General features: G+C 57.0%; 1 protein-coding gene across 1 annotated transcript in view; it reads left to right on the top strand.

Moving 5' to 3' along the window:
- Nucleotides 1–1,891: 1,891 nt before the first annotated feature.
- Nucleotides 1,892–17,088, top strand: part of EPHA8 (EPH receptor A8) — a 23,990-nt gene continuing 8,793 nt past the window's right edge. Inside the window, exons 1-5 of the mRNA XM_044938135.2 lie at nucleotides 1,892–2,546; nucleotides 10,179–10,334; nucleotides 12,705–13,040; nucleotides 16,064–16,188; nucleotides 16,266–16,428. Coding sequence (XP_044794070.1) covers nucleotides 1,949–2,546; nucleotides 10,179–10,334; nucleotides 12,705–13,040; nucleotides 16,064–16,188; nucleotides 16,266–16,428 — 1,378 coding nt within the window. The 5' untranslated portion in view covers nucleotides 1,892–1,948. The remainder of the gene's footprint in view (nucleotides 2,547–10,178; nucleotides 10,335–12,704; nucleotides 13,041–16,063; nucleotides 16,189–16,265; nucleotides 16,429–17,088) is intronic.

Below are 17,088 nucleotides of genomic sequence, written 5' to 3'. Positions count from 1 at the left end.
TCGGTGATGCCATCCAACCATCTCATCCTCTGTCGTCCCCTTCTCCTCCTGCGGCAAAATACACTTAACACAACATTTGCCATCTTAGCCATTTGTGAGCCTCCAGTTCAGTGGCATTAAGTCCATTCACACTGTTATGTGACCGTCACCCCCGTCCATCTCCAGAATGCTTTCATCTTCCCAGACTGGAATTCTGTATCCATTAAACTATAATAACTCCCATGATCGTCTCGCCTCAGCCCCTGGTAAGTACCAGTCTACTCTCTGTCTCTAGGAACCTGATGTAAGTGCCTCATACAAGAGGAAGCATATAGGACTTGTCCTTTTGTGCCTGGTTTATTTCACGCAGCATAAGGTCTTCAAGGTTCCCCCACGTTGTATGTGGCATGTGTCAGAGTTTCCCGGTACCCCACCATATCAGTGGGCACATTTTGTTTGTCCATTTATCCAGAGGGACATTTGCATTTCCACCTTGGGGCTGCGATAAGCACGGGTGTGCAAATCTCTGATTGTGTCCCTGCTTTTGTTTCTTTCGGGTGCACACCCAGAAGAGGAACTTGTGGTAATTCTATGTTTAATTTCTTGGTATTCACTGTTTTCCACAGTGGCTGCGCCAGTTAACATTTCCACTAGCAATACACAAGGTTCCAATTTCTCCACATCCTCGCCAACCCTTGTTATTTTCAGTTGCTTTGATGATAGCTAATGGGTGTGAAGTGGCACCTCACTGTGGTTTTGATTTGAATTTCCCTGATGCTTAGTGACACTAAGCATCTTTCCACGTGCTCTTCAGCCATCTGTGTATCTTCTTTAGAGAAAAGTCTATTCATGTCCTTTGCCCGTTTTCTAATTAGGTCTGTCTGGTTCTTCGCTTTTCAATTGTAGAAGTTCTTTATATATTCTGGATACTAATCCCGTATCAGATACGTGGTTTGCAGGTGTTTTCTCCATTCTGCGGGTTGCCTTTTCACTCCGTTGATTGCGTCAGTGATGGTCACTGGTTTACCTCTGAATCAGTGACGCCTGGCCAGCACCTGACACAGAAGTGATCATACTCAACTTTCCTGCATCCTGGTACCCACTTACCCAGGACAGCCCATGGTGGGGGCAGAGGGAACATCACACACAGCAAGGCAGAGGAATCCATCCATCAGACAGTCACTCAACAAGCACCTGTTCAGGGGGTGCTGCTGAAGGATTTGAGGCCAGGGTACAACCTAGCTTCACGCAATTAAAAAGATCTTTCTGGCAGCTGATGTGAAAACTGGACCGGTGGGCTCACTGACTTCCCCACCCAAGTCACCCCAATCCAGGAGTGACAGAGTAGCTGTGTGGAAACGAGGTCAGAGCTTTGTGGCTTTGGCATCAGTTCCAGTCCTGGCGTCATCACTCACTAGCTATGTGACCCTGGACACATGGCTCTAGGTCTGAACCCCTCGGTTCTGTGAAAAGGCAACAGATAACGCTTCCCTTGGATGTCCCCAGTGGCTCAGCGGTAAAGAATCCGCCTGCAGTGCAGGAGACGGAAGAGACACAGGTTTGATCCCTGGGTCGGGAAGATCCCCTGGAGAAGGGAATGGCAACCCACTCCAGTACTCTTGCTTGGAGAATCCCACAGACAGAGGAGCCTGGCGGGCTACAGTCCACAGTGTCACAAAGAGTCGGACACGACTGAGTGACTAATAATGCTTCCCCATAACCCTGTGTGTAGGGTGCTTGGCCTCTTGATGGCTGACACTCCACTGGAAGGCCAGCCCCTCGAGGCTGGAGAATGTTCAGTCTTCTTTCCCAGACCTCCCCTAGCACCGTGCGCATGGCTTGTGGCAAGAGAGGGCCAGCCGCTGCCTCTCGTTTCAGCTGGCTGTGGTCTCTCTGCCCGCAGTGGGACTCCATCAACGAGGTGGACGAGTCCTTCCGGCCCATCCACACATACCAAGTATGCAACGTCATGAGCCCCAACCAGAACAACTGGCTGCGGACCAGCTGGGTGCCCCGTGACGGCGCCCGGCGTGTCTACGCCGAGATCAAGTTCACCCTGCGGGACTGCAACAGCATGCCCGGCGTGCTGGGCACCTGCAAGGAGACCTTCAACCTCTACTACCTGGAGTCGGACCGCGACCTGGGCGCCAGCACGCAGGAGAGCCAGTTCCTCAAGATCGACACCATCGCGGCCGACGAGAGTTTCACGGGGGCCGACCTGGGCGTGCGGCGCCTCAAGCTCAACACGGAGGTGCGCGGCGTGGGGCCCCTCAGCAAGCGCGGCTTCTACCTGGCCTTCCAGGACATCGGCGCCTGCCTGGCCATCCTGTCCCTCCGCATCTACTACAAGAAGTGCCCCACCATGGTGCGCAACCTGGCCGCCTTCTCGGAGGCGGTGACGGGGGCCGACTCTTCCTCGCTGGTGGAGGTGCGGGGCCAGTGCGTGCGGCACTCCGAGGAGCGGGACACGCCCAAGATGTACTGCAGCGCCGAGGGCGAGTGGCTGGTGCCCATCGGCAAGTGCGTGTGCAGCGCGGGCTACGAGGAGCGGCGGGACGCCTGCGTGGGTGAGCACGCCTCTGCGCGGTGGGCTGACGGCTGGGCTCAGTCCCGGCAGGGCCGGCGCGGGGGTGGGGGTGGCAGGCAGGGTTGGCACAGTCGGCAGGTGTCTGGGTGGTGCTCACAGCACCTGGGAGGAAGCATGAAGCCCTAGCGCTCCTGGGCCTCCAGGCCAGCAGTGTGTGCTGTATGTGTCTTGCCGGGAGGGAAAAACACCACAGCCAGGTAGCTCCTTCCGTGGGTGTTGAGCAGAGCTCCATCTCTGGGCACCTGTGTGATTGGGGTGTACTAACTGGGTACATACCCGTGTTAGGGAACAGCGATGGAACCTACCACAGCCGACACTATTCTAAGCGCTTTTCACGTATGAACGCATTTAATCCCCAGAGCTGTCCAGTGAAATAGGAGCTTTTATTATCCTGGCTCTAAAGATAAGGATGCTGAAGCCCAGAGAGGGAAAGTAACTTCCCCAAGGTCGCACAGCTGGGAAGTCAACAGAGATGTGATTTGAATTCAGAAGTCTGGCTCCAGAGTCCAGACTCAGAACCACTGAACTGCTGCCGTATTGAGGAGGGGGTGTCGATTGGAATCTGGGCTCGGGGTGAATGCACGCGTGGCATACAGGGGCATTGTGAAGATAGGCGGGCGGGGACAGCCAGGGTGTGTCCGGGTTGCGTTGGGTGCGTCTGCCTGTATGCAGATGTGGGGGAGGGCACAGCTGAGAGCCGCTGGGTCTTGAAACAGCACCTGTTCCCACAGGTATTCTGCTGGGGTTCCCATGTCACAGACCAGGAGCAGGGCCCAGAGTCCAGGCTGTGTGCGTGTGTGTGTGTGTGTGTGTGTGTGTGTGGTCAGCAGACACGCATCTTGGATCGGTGCAGCCAGGCACCCCAACAGCCCAGGAACACAGGGAGGGCTGGTGAGCTCACACAGCTGGCGCCCCAGCTGTTACTGGTCTTGGCCTGGCTGCCCTCTGCCGTCCCTTGATCTCCCCAGGGGCTGGACACATGGCAGGCCAGCCACTCAGCCCAGCCTGGTGAAGCCTGCCATGGGGACCACTGGCTCTCCTGGGGAAGGAGATGTTCCTGGGTGGGGATCAGAGAGACCAGGGCCTGTCCCCCAGACAGCCTCAGGGAAGACTGGGATGGGGCCCTGAAAGACACTCAGAATATCCTCAAAGCCCTTAGCTGCTCCTACACAGGCCCCGGGACCACAGTTAGAGGGACCCTCGGGCCTCTCAGCACCATGCCTCTGTCCTAGCCAGCAGGAAGGCCCCTGGGTGCTCACAGGAGCAGGACACAGGCTGGCCGTTTCAGGAGATGCTCAAAGGGGCTTCAAAGACCACCCCAGTCCACTTTAGGAGTTGTCTCGCCCCAGGAACTCTGGGACCAGATTCTTCCGTCCAGCCACCAGGCCCTTTCTGGCCCTTCTCTGGGGCTGTCTGATTTCCTTGTGCATATGTGCTCAGTCGCTTCCATTGTGTCCAACTCTTTGCGACCCTATAGACTCTAGCCTGCTAGGCTCCTCTGTCCATGGAGTTCTCCAGACAAGAATACTGGAGTGCATTGCCGTGCCCTCCTCCAGGGGATCTTTCCAACCTGGGGATCGAACCAATGTCTTTCATATCTCCTGCATTAGCAGGTGGGTTCTTTACCACTAGTTCAGTCTGTGAAGCCCTTAAATCTTTTTTTGCCCTGCTAACTGCTATAAGTTCACTCTCCTGGACCCTAAACTCCAAAGCATCTTCTGGGACATTTGCCTGTTTCCGGATTGGTTCTACCCTCTGTGGCCTAGTTTGCCAGGCTCCCCAGTCCTCCAGCCTCTCCCGGTTCCTTCATAGACAACCCTGTACTTCTCAACTTCCCTCTGGGTAACAGTAGCAACAAACATTGCTATTGCCTTTACAGCTTCCAAGGGGATTCCTGGGACATCAGTTCATTGGCTTATTGTAGCAAGGCAGGTATTATAATTCCATTTTGCAGATGGGGAAACTGAGGCCCAAGAGATCGTGTCCTGCTTAGATCTCACAGCTGATGAGAGGTGGAGCTGAGTCCTGAGTCAGGTCTGTCTTGCTCTGAGCTACGTGTAGGCTTTTCACCTCTCCCTGGCCCATCCCGACTGCATTCCCCACTAGACCCAGTTCCCAACATCCCCGTGTTCTGATGGGGATAATAAAATCTCTTAGAGACAAGTTTTCAAGTGTTTGCTATGTGCCAGGCACTTTAACGAGCACTTCATACAGATCATGTCAGTAACTCATCCATGCATAGGGGATAGAGGCACAGGGCATCCCTGTCTCCAGGGAGTTCACAGCTTCTCATCCTTACAATAGTCCTCAAAGCTATGTATTGTATCCCCATCTCACAGATGGGGAAAACTGAGTCCCCTCAACTTAAGTAGCAGAGTAGGGATCTGATTACATGTTTTCTCACTCCAGAGCCCTGAACAGCTTCCTCTGTCCACAAAGCCCTCTGCAAAGCCTTGCTTCCCACCTCCCTGGGGTAACATTAAAACAGTTAGTCATATAGGCTGTAATAGTCGGGTGGGCCAGCCTGTGGATACCTGCTCAAGGTCAGCTGTCTCCAGCCCTGGATTGAGCCAGGGAGAACACCAGGCCACTTGTTTGTCCAGCATGCATCCTTGCCCTTCAAGGGAGACTGGTCCTCCGGACTTCGGGGTGGGGGCCTCACTCAGAGGTACTGCTCCAGCCCCCTTTTTTGGTGGAGATGGAAAGCGAAGTCCAGAGAGGGAATGCATCTTGCCCAAGGACCCACAGCATGTCAAGGGCAGGAGTCCTGGTGAAAACCCCAAGGCTTGAGCAGCCGGACGTCCCCAGAGCTGGGAGAAGTCAAGGCCACTCCCATTTCCTCATACTTCTGGCACATTAATAAAAATTAATAAAGTAATGCCAAAGCAGGGTTAGGGAATTGCAGCCTGTTTTGATTTTTACATTTAAATCACAATACAACATAATTATGCCAGTTGCAAGATAATTACAGGTTTTATAAAAAAAAATATTAATTCATCGTGCACTGCAGGCAGTGGGGTTTGGGGACAGGATGCCAGTTTTAAATCAAGCAGGGAAAGACGTTTCTCAACCCTGTCGGTGGGCGTGTGCAGTGTCTGCTGACCTCCTTTGAAAAAGCAGCACAGGTGCAAAACTGAGGTGCTCGCCTAATGGGAGCCCGGGGCCAGCGGCCCTGTGGGGGCCCAGGGACCCCCACCCGCTCCTTGGTGGGTGGCCCGTGAACTGGGGGGGCTAGGGGCCTAAAAGGAGCTGGGCGTGGCTTTGCTGATCTGCTTGAGATGACCTCAAAGCTGCAGCCCCGGACCCAGCCTGAGCAGGACCTCTGGAGACCCGTGGGGCCCTGGCCTTCTCCATCGGGCAGTTCTCGCTGAGCAAACAGGGCTGGATGAGGGGGTCCTGGCCTCCCCTGCCCGAGTGCCCCTCCACCTTCTTTCTAGCGACAGGAGAAGGGACCCAGAGCTTGAGGGCTGCAGCAGCGGCCAGGGCTATGGCGACAGCCGTCAGGCTCCTGTCTCGGTGGTCTCACCCTCGTGGCCCCTCTTAGAGTGGCCAGGCAGCCGTTGGTTTCACAGAGATGACAGTAGAGCCCAGGAGAGGGGACCAGCCCAATCACGTGGCTGTTTAGAAGCCTTCCTGAGACCGCGTTCAGGCCTCGGGGACCCACGGAAGCACATCAGAGCCGGGCAGAGCTGGTGCCGTTTACCAGTAGGGAAAAGGGCCCAGAGAGGCCAAGTGACCATCCCGAGAGCTCACAGCTAGCAGTATTGATTGAATCCCAAATCTCCCAAGCTCCTGACCAGAAAACTCCCCACACCACCCAATTCCTGACCCACTGACCTTCCCCCCGCCACCCACGTGGCTGCGCCCCCCTACCCTGAATCCAGAGAGTGGAAGGGCCTCTCAGAACATCACCCAATGCAGCAGCCACCCAGAGTCGCAAGTCCCTAGCACTGTCCTTTCTGCCACCTGGACGCAGAGTATAAGCCACCCTCTGCGGCCCTAATCATCTTTCTATAAATATCAGAGCATCTCATTTCGAAGGGGCAGCATGAACAACGAGCTCCTTTGCCTTCCTGACTGTGTTTAAAATCTGATTTAGAATTAATTTCCTTTGGTCGGCCACCGGCAGACACCTTATTTGTCAAATCTCAAGCTCTTTGCGGGGGAGAGGAGAGAGGTGGCCGGGGCCCCCGGCAGCTGCCGGCCTGACAGGCGGCCCGGGCAAGGTGCCCTCGGCAGGGGTGGGAGCCCCTCCTGGCCCGTGGCCGACACCGGGCACTACAGACGCCGGAAGCTCCCTGGGTCTGCGGGCCCCAGCCCAGAGCCGCTCCATCTGTCTCGGCCATTAATTCCCTGCTCTGCCTCCAGGTCTCCGGGCTCCCCGAGGCCTGGTGATTAGTATTCTTATTAAAGATTATTTTATTTTCATTGAGCGGATTAATCTAGCCTTGACACTTCATAGCCATATGGGTATTAGCCGAGCGTGAGAGAACCACCCCCCAGTGGACTGGCGGGATGGCGGAGCTGCCTCTAAGCCGAGGCCGGGTGTTGAGAGGCTGGTGGGGGAAAGGCCCCGGCTCCAGAGGCTCCCCCTCAACCCGGGTTTGCATCCTGGCTCAGCTGGGGGCCTGGGGCGAGGCCCTCAAGCTTCCCCGAGCTTGTTTCCTCTCTGCCAAACAGATGTATTCACGCCCACTAAGTAGGGTGGTAGTAACAAGTGCCGGGCACTGTGCTGGCTTGAATTCACATGTATTCACTCCTGTCATTCTCGCAACAGCCCTCAGAAGTGGGAACTATTCTTATCCCCATTTTCCAGATGGAGGCACTGAGGCCCAGCAACTTGCCCAGTGTCACTTAGCCTCGGGGAGGGAGGGGACTGCATGAGCAAAGGAGCCCAGCAGGCAGCCTGCTCCTGAGTTTCTGCTCTTGACAGAAGACCCGCTGAACTCCGAATGGTCCGGGACTCCAAACACAAAGGCTGTCCTGGGGCGCTTCCTCAGTGCCATGTGTCACACGGAGATGTCACACCGCACGTGGACTGGTCTCCCCTCACTGCTCAGAAAGCTCCCTGAAAGCAGCGTTAGCTCTTGTTTGTCTCCAGTTCATCGCAGAAGCTCGGTGAATGTGGGTGAAGGAGCAGACGAGAGACAGAATAAGCAGGCGGTTCCCACGACATTAATCGATGTGGATCGGATGATTCCAGTGTGATAGAACGTCATTTAGCTCACCAACAGATTGGATAAATATTTGCTGGCGAAGTGTAAAGCCTGTTTCCTCTGCCTGCTTCCTGGGCTCAGAAGGACGCTCTTGGGCTGTGCCCCAGCACTGGGCCTCCTGGTGGGCTCCCAGGAAGAGAGGCAAGGTCACAAGATGTCAGCTAGGAGCCCCCCCACAACTCCAAGCACCTGGTCCCAGTCAGGGGCCTCCCCAGGGGCCAGGGAAGAGGTCTCAAAACTGAACCACGTTCTCCCCGACTCCCCAGCCTTCTGGCTTCACAGTCTCTTGAGTCTGGGAAGCAACTTAAAGACATCATCACGTCTCCTGATTCCAAGTTTCCTCCCAAGTTTGTAGAATTTTACAAATTAACTGGAGGTTAGCTATTATAATCAAGAGATACAATCAAATCAAATGAAGCTTCTCTCAAGCCCCGAGTTTTCCCAAACAGGCCTCGGCAGAGACAGAGCCCAGTGTTTCCTGGTGGTCCCTGTTTCAAAGCATTCAGTTCCACAGGTGGAGCTGGGAGCCGCCGGTTGGGGTGGCATTTGGTCCTCTTGAACTCCTGGGGTCTGTCTCTGCTCAGAGCAGATAATGGAAGGATTAGCTTACTTTGAAAATTCCCACCAGTGTTGACAGCTCTATGCTGGGCCAGACCCTAGGAACTCTGAGATGAATAAGGCCCTACTCAGAGAGATCATCTGCCCTCGAGGAGAGAGAGTCAGATACACAGATGAAAAAAACACAGCTGTAGTGTTGCAGGTGGTGAGACTAGGCAGGGATGCAAAGACAGAGAGGGGAGTTGTCACATCTGTGTGTGTATGTGTTTGTGTGTGTGTGTGGAGGTGTCCAGAAAGGCTGCATCAAAGGCACAGTGAAAAGGAATTTTGAAAGAATTCGACAGGGAGATGAGGAGAATGGGTACAGTACGTGCAAAGGCCCTGAGGCATGGAGTACGGAGACTGGCCGGTCCTCTAGTTCGACCTGAGAAAGGGGGGCGTGAGAGGTGGCAGTGACGGGGGCTTCCAGGGGGCTTTGAATGCCAGGCTTTATTGTTGAGGCCACGGGGAGCCTGCGAGGGTTTGGATTGGCAGTGTCACTCGAGAACCCCCAACATGCTCAACTGCTCTCCCTGTACAGCTGACTTGTTCTCAGGGCCGGTCGCTCCACCCACCATTTACCGTCTGCCACATCCTCAGCTTTTATTTTCTTCTGGAAATGATCACAGCTGCTTTTACTGAGTCTTCCCCACCTTGAAAAAGGCCAGCTTCTTGAAGGCAGAGACCATGCAGACCTTATTCAAGGCTGTGTCTCTGGCACCCAGCTCAGAGCCTGGTGTAGACGAGGTGCTCCTGGAAACGGGCAGAAGGAATGGGGTGGGCTGGGGCTGGGGCAGTGGGGCTGGGGGCTGCTTGGCCGTCAGGGCAGAGGCGCGTGGCGGGTGAGGCAGAGGGCGGAGAGAGGGTCAGATGCGAGATGCATCAGTCCCAGCCACGGCGACGGTGATGCGGGTTCTGGGAGCATCAGGAGCCCTCAATTCCCAAACGGTCGGCATTGCTTGGGGCACTTGTAAGGCACAGCTTCCCAGGCCACACCCCTCGCTCTCCTAACTCGGTGACTTTGATGGCCCAGGGTCCGTGTTCTCTTAGGGACGCCTCCGTGTCTGCACACATCTGGGGACCTCTGGTCTCATCACTCGTCTTTTCCAGCCATGTTTCCCGCCCACCCCCATTCCCTGGCTGGCTTTCTTGTCCCCCGCGCCCAACGCAGGACCAGTTCCTGGGGTTTTTTGGCCCCCCTTGGATTCTTCCCTGGTGGCTCAGACGGTAAAGCGTCTGCCTACAATGAGGCAGACCTGGGTTCAATCCCTGGGTCGGGAAGGTCTCCTGGAGAAGGAAATGGCAACCCCCTCCAGGATTCTTGCCTGGAAAATCCCATGGATGGAGAAGCCTGGTAGGCTACAGTCCTTGGGGTTGCAAAGAGTCAGACACGACTGAATGACTTCAACTTTCTTTCACTTTCTTTGGATTCTTAGCCGTGACCCCTGCCCCCGAGGCTCCTGGTCCCCTGTGAGGGGGACAAAGCCTGGGAGCCTGGGCGGGAGCAGTCGTTGGAGATGAGGGGCCTTCAGAGAGGTTTCTTCCTGAGCCAGCTGTGGGGCTGGTTCTCAGGTGTCAGGGTCCCAGCCTCCGCCCTGCCCCTGCCTTGCTGTGCAGCCCTGTGGAAGTCACCAGCCGCCTCTGAGCTTCAGTCCCCACACCTGCAGATGAGATAGGAAAGGGGTGATGCTGAAGGGCTGGACCACTGTCCCCTGGGAGCCCTGGGCCTGAGAGCCCCGTCCCTGAGGCCCGTCAGTGGGGCCTGGCTGGCTTACCTGAGGCCACCTTCTCCTCCACAGCCTGTGAGCTGGGCTTCTACAAGTCGGCCCCCGGGGACCAGCTCTGCGCCCGCTGCCCTCCCCACAGCCACTCTGCGGCCCCTGCTGCCCAGGCCTGCCGCTGCGACCTCAGCTACTACCGGGCGGCGCTGGACCCGCCGTCCGCTGCCTGCACCCGTGAGTAGCGCCCCGTGGCCCCAGAGACCAGGACCCCGTGCCCCCAGGGAGCCAGGTCTTTGCGGGTGAGGCAGGGACAGGTGACTCTCTTGGGCCAGGGATCGGTCTGGGCCCGGGGGTGACTCTGACCCTTCCACCATGCCCTTGACCTCTCTGGGCCCACAGCTTCTTGTCGTCGGTCACTTGCCATGTCTCCAGGGAAATCTTGCCTTTCCTCCCTCGGTCTGTCCTCTCTGCTCTGAAGGGCAGACCAAGAGCTGGACTCCTTCCTTTCCAGCACTGGGTGACCATGGGCATCTTCTGAACCAGTGGTCATGCCAGTGTCCCGGGGGCTGGGGTGGGCAAGTGGTGTGGAGGGGGTTGTCCCTGAGACAAGGTGAGTATCAGAAGATGCCCCCCATCAGTGATGACCTTGATGCACGGGTAGGAGCTCCTGAGTTCTAGGAGCTGCTATTGTGTGGGGGGGACAGAAGATGCCTGCGTAGAGAGTGAGCTGATCTAGTGCTTGTGCCCCCCGGGTGTGCAATGCACACACGCGTGTGCATCTGGGTACCTGCAGTGGCCTCCTGAGTTCCCGTGGAGCTCTGTGAGCTTGGCGTGTACACACCTGGCCAGCCAGGGAGACATGTGCCTGGAGAGCGTGTGCGCATGCCCGTACCTGGGGGCACTCCGAGGGACCCAGACCCGGGCCCGCAGGGCTGTGTGGCTGTCAGTGTTTCTGCCGATGCAGCTCCTCACTGGCCTCCTGGTCTCCTCTGCCCTCTCCCGGAGAGGCCTGTCACCCCCAGCCCAGCTGGGAGGAGCTGCAGCCAGCTCAGCCTCTCCCCACTTCGCCCGCCCTGAGCTCTTGGGATGGCGTGAGGGGGCCTGACGCGGCGCTGAGGAGCTTTGTCCTAGAATTTATCCCCCAGCGTGATCTCCGTGTCCCCTGCCCCCGCTTCTATTCCCACTCAGCCCCAGGCCCCCTGCAGAGGCCGGTGAGGGCCAGGTGTGCTCATATATCATGTACACACACACACACTCACACTCATATACCATACACCCACACACCACACCACACATACACACACACACACACACACTCATATACCATACATACACACACCACATCACACACACACACACACACACTTATATACCATACACCCCCATACCACACCACACACATGCACGTGCACACACACATCCCAAGTGTACTCATATACTGTACACATACACACACACATATACTATACACCCACACACCATACCACACACACACACACACACACACACGCACTCATATACTATACACCCATACACCACACCACACACATGCACATACACACACACTCATATACCATGCACACACACACAGAGGCATACTCATATACCATACACACACACACACTCACACTCATATACCATACACCCACACACCACACCACACATACACACACACAAACACACACACCCTCCCTCCACTGTTCCTCCCCTCCTGTGTCCCTTTGCCCCCTGGGGCACCTGCAGGCTCAGAGAGGAAGGCGAGGGACACGGTGACCGCTCTGGGCTCCTTAGGCCGAGTGAGCCCAGCTCTTTGCTCATGGACACTTGCGTTCAGCTGGCTGGATCCCGATTTCTCCCCAGATCCAGATGCAGTGCCCTCCACTTCTAGGAATGTTAAGCTTGTGAAAGGCTGGACATCTGCCTTCCATACCCTGCAGATTCGAAGGTTTCTCTGTGATTCTGAGATTCTGTTTTCTTAAAATTTAAGATTCCCTGTTTGGGATTCTGAGCCTCGGGGGTCTCCATTACCCCCTCTCCACCTCTGTTCAAACCCCCACCCCTGGGACCCTACCCCAGCCCCCAGACCTCAGCCCCACCCCTTTCCTTAATGTCCTTGTGCTGACCAAGCTGGGGGGCCCACCCTGGGATGGTGGGGAGGCAGGGGTCTCGTGGGGCACAGGCTCCACTCTCCTCCACAACAGCGTCCGTGTCCTTTACATGGAGTCCAGGCGGGGGTTAACGAGAGGAGTGTGGGATGCAAGTGCCTGGAGTGTCTCACCCGGGGTGACTGCTGTGTGCAGCCTCTCCCCGACTCTGGAGGAAAAGTTTGTGAAGCAGACTTTCTGTGAAGCAGACCCCAGTATCCCTGTGGTCCTGCATGGGGAGGGTGGCTTCCGTGCCCAGACCCTGACACTGTGCTCCTTACTCTGAGGGCAGAGACACCAGCTGTGCCCTCGGGGAGCTTCCAGAGGATCCAGTGGGTGTGCCCTCATCCCAAGGGAGCCCCAGGGATCACGGGGAACCGCAGCCCTTCCCTGATCTGGTGGGGGAAGCTAGACCAGCCCAGAACACCCACCAGGCCCGCCTGTCTCTCTGTACGCCCAGGGCCCCCCTCGGCGCCGGTGAATCTCATCTCCAGCGTGAACGGGACGTCTGTGACCCTGGAGTGGGCCCCTCCCCTGGACCGGGGCGGCCGCAGTGACATCACCTACAACGCCGTGTGCCGCCGCTGCCCGTGGGCCCTGGGCCGCTGCGAGACGTGCGGCAGCGGCACCCGCTTCGTGCCCCAGCAGACCAGCCTGGCGCAGGCCAGCCTCCTGGTGGCCAACCTGCTGGCCCATATGAACTACTCCTTCTGGATCGAGGCGGTCAACGGCGTGTCCGACCTGAGCCCCGAGCCCCGCCGAGCTGCCGTGGTCAACATCACCACCAATCAGGCAGGTAGGCGGAGCTGCTGGTCCCCAGTCCCCAGCCCTCGCCCTCCACAGCCTCAGAGCTGCAGGCTGCATTTGGGCAAGTGCCCACCTGTCTAACCCTGTCCTCCTGACCAGGACGCCGAGCTACAGGCTTTTCATGCCCTTAGAAAAATAGAACACGTGATCTTTGCGACCCTGTGGGCTTCAGCCCGCCAGGCTCCTCTGTCCATGAACTTTTCCAGGCAAGAATACTGGAATGGGTTGCCATGCCCTCCTCCAGGGGATCGTCCCAACCCAGGGATCGAACCCATGTCTCTTACATCTCCTGCATTGGCAGGCGAGTTCTTTGCCGCTGGCGCCACCTGAGAAGCCCTCCTGTAAGTGGGAGCGATCCAGAAAGCCCCAAGGTAGACCAGCATGACCATCCGAGGCCTGGGTTCCAGAACTTTCCCCCTCTGCCACTGTTTCCTCCCTGATGCAGGAGGAATAATCATACCTGCGCGATTACTGTCACAAGGCTTAAGTGAAGGAAATAAAAATGCTGAGCCCAGCACCTGGCCCGTGGCACGTGCTCAATAAATGTCATTAAAAAATAAAGTCACTCTGATTGTCGTTTTCCAGAACAGCGGCCACTGCTGTCCCTGGGATGGTTTCGGCCACCCCAGTTTGGGCAACAGCCATTTAGCTCTCTGTTTCTAGCCAGTCGTTGGGCTGAATGTAGCCCCTTTCTTTCCGCATTCTGGTGGGTCCTGCCTGTCAAGCAGTGGCCTGACCCGAGAGCCCTCTGTGGCGGCTTTCCTGTTAACAGTCCCCTGGCACGCACCCTGTGGCTCCTCACCCCTCCCACTTTCGTGTCCTCCAACACCATGCAGGCCTGGCCCAGCGACTCCCTTCCCTCTGTGTTACCGAGGAGGATGCTGAGGCCCAGAGCCACCCAGGGTCTTCGAATAAAAGTGATCGAGTCAGGATTCGAACCCAGGTCTGTCTCGCTCCCAGGTGAAACAAGCTTCCCAGCCCAGAGCCCAGGGCACCTCCCTCCCAGAGGCCAAGGCTTCATCCTCCCAAGAGACCCTCATTCCTCTGGCATCTGTGGAGCACCCATCAGATGCCAGGCTCTCCGCTCGATGCTGATGACTCAGCAAGGATTAGGCCCTGCCCCTGCCCGCAGCTGAGGCAGGTGACCAGCTAGTCGGGGGTGAAGGAGAACCTGGAGTTACTCACACAGCTCAGGGGCTCCATTGTTAAAAAGAACAGCCTCCCAAGAATCCACATGCCCTTCCAGCCACCAGACTACTTCTTTTCACGTGGAAGCTTCCTGAAAAGAACGGGCATGCTCACACACCTGTGTCCTCTCCTCCGCGGACGCCTTTGGGCACCTCCAGATGGACGCCTTTGCCTGCCCGTCCCTAGAAATTCAGCTTGCAGTGGGCACTCCCTCCCCTGCTCTCTTGCTTTCCATGCCCAGGCCCACCCCCCACTTTTCATCCACCTGTCTGGCTGTCCTCTGTCTCTGCCAGCCCCTATTTTCTCAGTTCAGTTCAGTTCAGTTGCTCAGTTGTGTCTGACTCTTTGCGACCCCATGGCCTGCAGCACGCCAGGCTTCCCTGTCCATCATCAACTCCCAGAGCTTACTCAAACTCATGTCCATCGAGTCGGTGATGCCACCCAACCATCTCATCCTCTGTCGTCCCCTTCTCCTCCCGCCTTCAATCTTTCCCAGCATCAGGGTCTTTTTCCAATGAGTCAGTTCTCCCCATTAGGTGGCCAAAGTATTGGAGTTTCAACTTCGGCATCAGTCCTTCCAATGAACATTCAGGACTGATCTCCTTTAGGATGGACTGGTTGGATCTCCTTGCAGTCCAAGGGACTCTCAAGAGCCTCCTCCAACACCACAGTTCAAAAGCATCAATTCTTCGGTGCTCAGCTTTCTTCATAGTCCAACTCTCACATCCATACATGACCACTGGAAAAACCATAGCTTTGTCTAGATGGACCTTTGCTGGCAAAGTAATGTCTCTGCTTTTTAATATATTATCTAGGTTGGTCATAGCTTTTCTTTCAAGGAGCAAGTGTCTTTTAATTTCATGGCCAACAACTCTTATCTAACAACTTCAAAAGCTAGAGGACCCCCAACTGGTCCAGGACCCTCCTCTCTTTCCTACTTCCGCAGCCCCATCTCCCCCGAGTGAGGACGTCTTATCAGGGGTCCTCCAGCCTTTGGAGGGTGAGCAGCGAGGAAACAGGAAGGCTGTGGCCAGAGGGGGCAGGGGGGATGAGGTTACAGCTCCGAGAGCAGTCCCCTCCATTTGGCTATGGCCGGGTTGACATATGACATTCCCATCAGGCTCACGTCAGAGGCATTTGCCCAGAATGCAGGAGGTGGGGAGGAAATGGGAGGATGAGGGAATGAGCCAGGGGGTGAAAGGGTGATCTAGTGTGGCAGCCAGGGTACTTGAGCTTACATGGGCAGCAGGTCAGCTCATGTCCCTTCTCTAAGTAGCCATCACCACCCCACTCACGCCCTCCAAACCCAGGCAGTGAGGGTGCCCATTCCTTTGACTCTCCCTCCCTTCTCCTTTTCTTCCTCCTTCTCTGAGCAGTCCTGAGGTCCTGCTGCACACCCCCCGAGGCCCTGGGCAGGGGCGGGCAACATGGCAACACGGACGTCAGGGCAGATGAGAAGCGCTGCTCGGGAGGACTGGCAGGGGTCCGGCAAACTTCCTTCCGGCTTGGCCAGGGAGGAGGCAGTGGAAGTTGGGGTGGTCAGGCCTCATGTGGGTCCAGCCCAGCCCAGCATCCTAGATGGGAGCCAGGCTGCGCTGACCCTGTGTAACTGACCAGGCTGCCTGGCGGTGATTTGCCAGGAGGAGCAGAGGGGACTGGTTTTCCTGGGGCAGTGGCAGGACACTTGGCAGGGTGAGTGTGGTCCCAGCTAGCATCCTGGGGCCGCTCCTGGGCAAGGGACACACACAGGCCAGTCCTCAACATCACCCATCTATCCATCTGACCTAACCAAGTCCCCTCTCCCCCCAATCCTCTGCCCCCCAGCCCCGTCCCAGGTGGTGGTGATTCGCCAGGAGCGAGCGGGGCAGACCAGCGTCTCACTGCTGTGGCAGGAGCCAGAACAGCCCAACGGCATCATCCTGGAGTACGAGATCAAGTACTACGAGAAGGTACCACCCACGGGGACGGGAGCAGGGGAGGGCGGCAGGCGGGGGACCCAAGGCTGACCGCCCCCTCCCGCGGGCAGGACAAGGAGATGCAGAGCTACTCCACCCTCAAGGCCGTCACCACCAGGGCCACCGTCTCAGGCCTCAAGCCAGGCACCCGCTACGTGTTCCAGGTCCGAGCCCGAACCTCGGCCGGCTGCGGCCGCTTCAGCCAGGCCATGGAGGTGGAGACTGGGAAACCCCGTGAGTGTAGGGAGTGGGGGGCAAGGGCGCGGGACCAGGGTTGCGGGGATCAGAGGAAAGGAGCTAGTAGGTGCTGGGGTGGTGTGGGAACCGATTGCCATGTTCATAGGTGGAAAAAGAACTGAGGCTCAGAGAAGGGAGGTTACACATGCCGGGTGACAGAGCTCATAACAGCCCATCATCTGCAGGCTTTTCCCGAGCATCAGTGTGACTGGAAAGATCCTGGTACTCCTTGCCGACAGGGTGACCCTCTAATCGGCCCCGAGACCCTCTAGGGAGTTGGCGGTGCCCACTTCCCCATTTTTCAGGCGAGGAACATGAGCGTCAGAGCAGTCAAACAGATTGCCCAAGGTGACCCAGCAGAGCAAGACTTGAATCTGATCAGCCTGGGGACAGGCTCTGTGCTCCTTACCCAGTATCGTTCCCGCCCCACCCCCCGCCTCCAGAACAGCGGTTCCCACAGCATCGTCCAGGTGACCGCAGTCACCGCAGCCCCTGGGAAGTGTCAGAAATGCTCATTCTCAGGCCCCACCCCACATCTTTGCAATCTGAAACCCTGGGACTGGAGCCCCAGAAATTTTGGTTGGATCAAAACCCTTGGGGGTGATTCCAGTGCACATTCAAGCTTGGGAATCCTCTGCTCACCGCCCTCCCCCCCAC

Source organism: Bubalus bubalis, chromosome 2 (assembly GCF_019923935.1).
Source record: "Bubalus bubalis isolate 160015118507 breed Murrah chromosome 2, NDDB_SH_1, whole genome shotgun sequence".
NCBI lineage: Eukaryota > Metazoa > Chordata > Mammalia > Artiodactyla > Bovidae > Bubalus > Bubalus bubalis.
The sequence above is the reverse complement of the archived record's forward strand: the minus strand, read 5'-3'. Positions and strand labels throughout refer to the sequence as shown.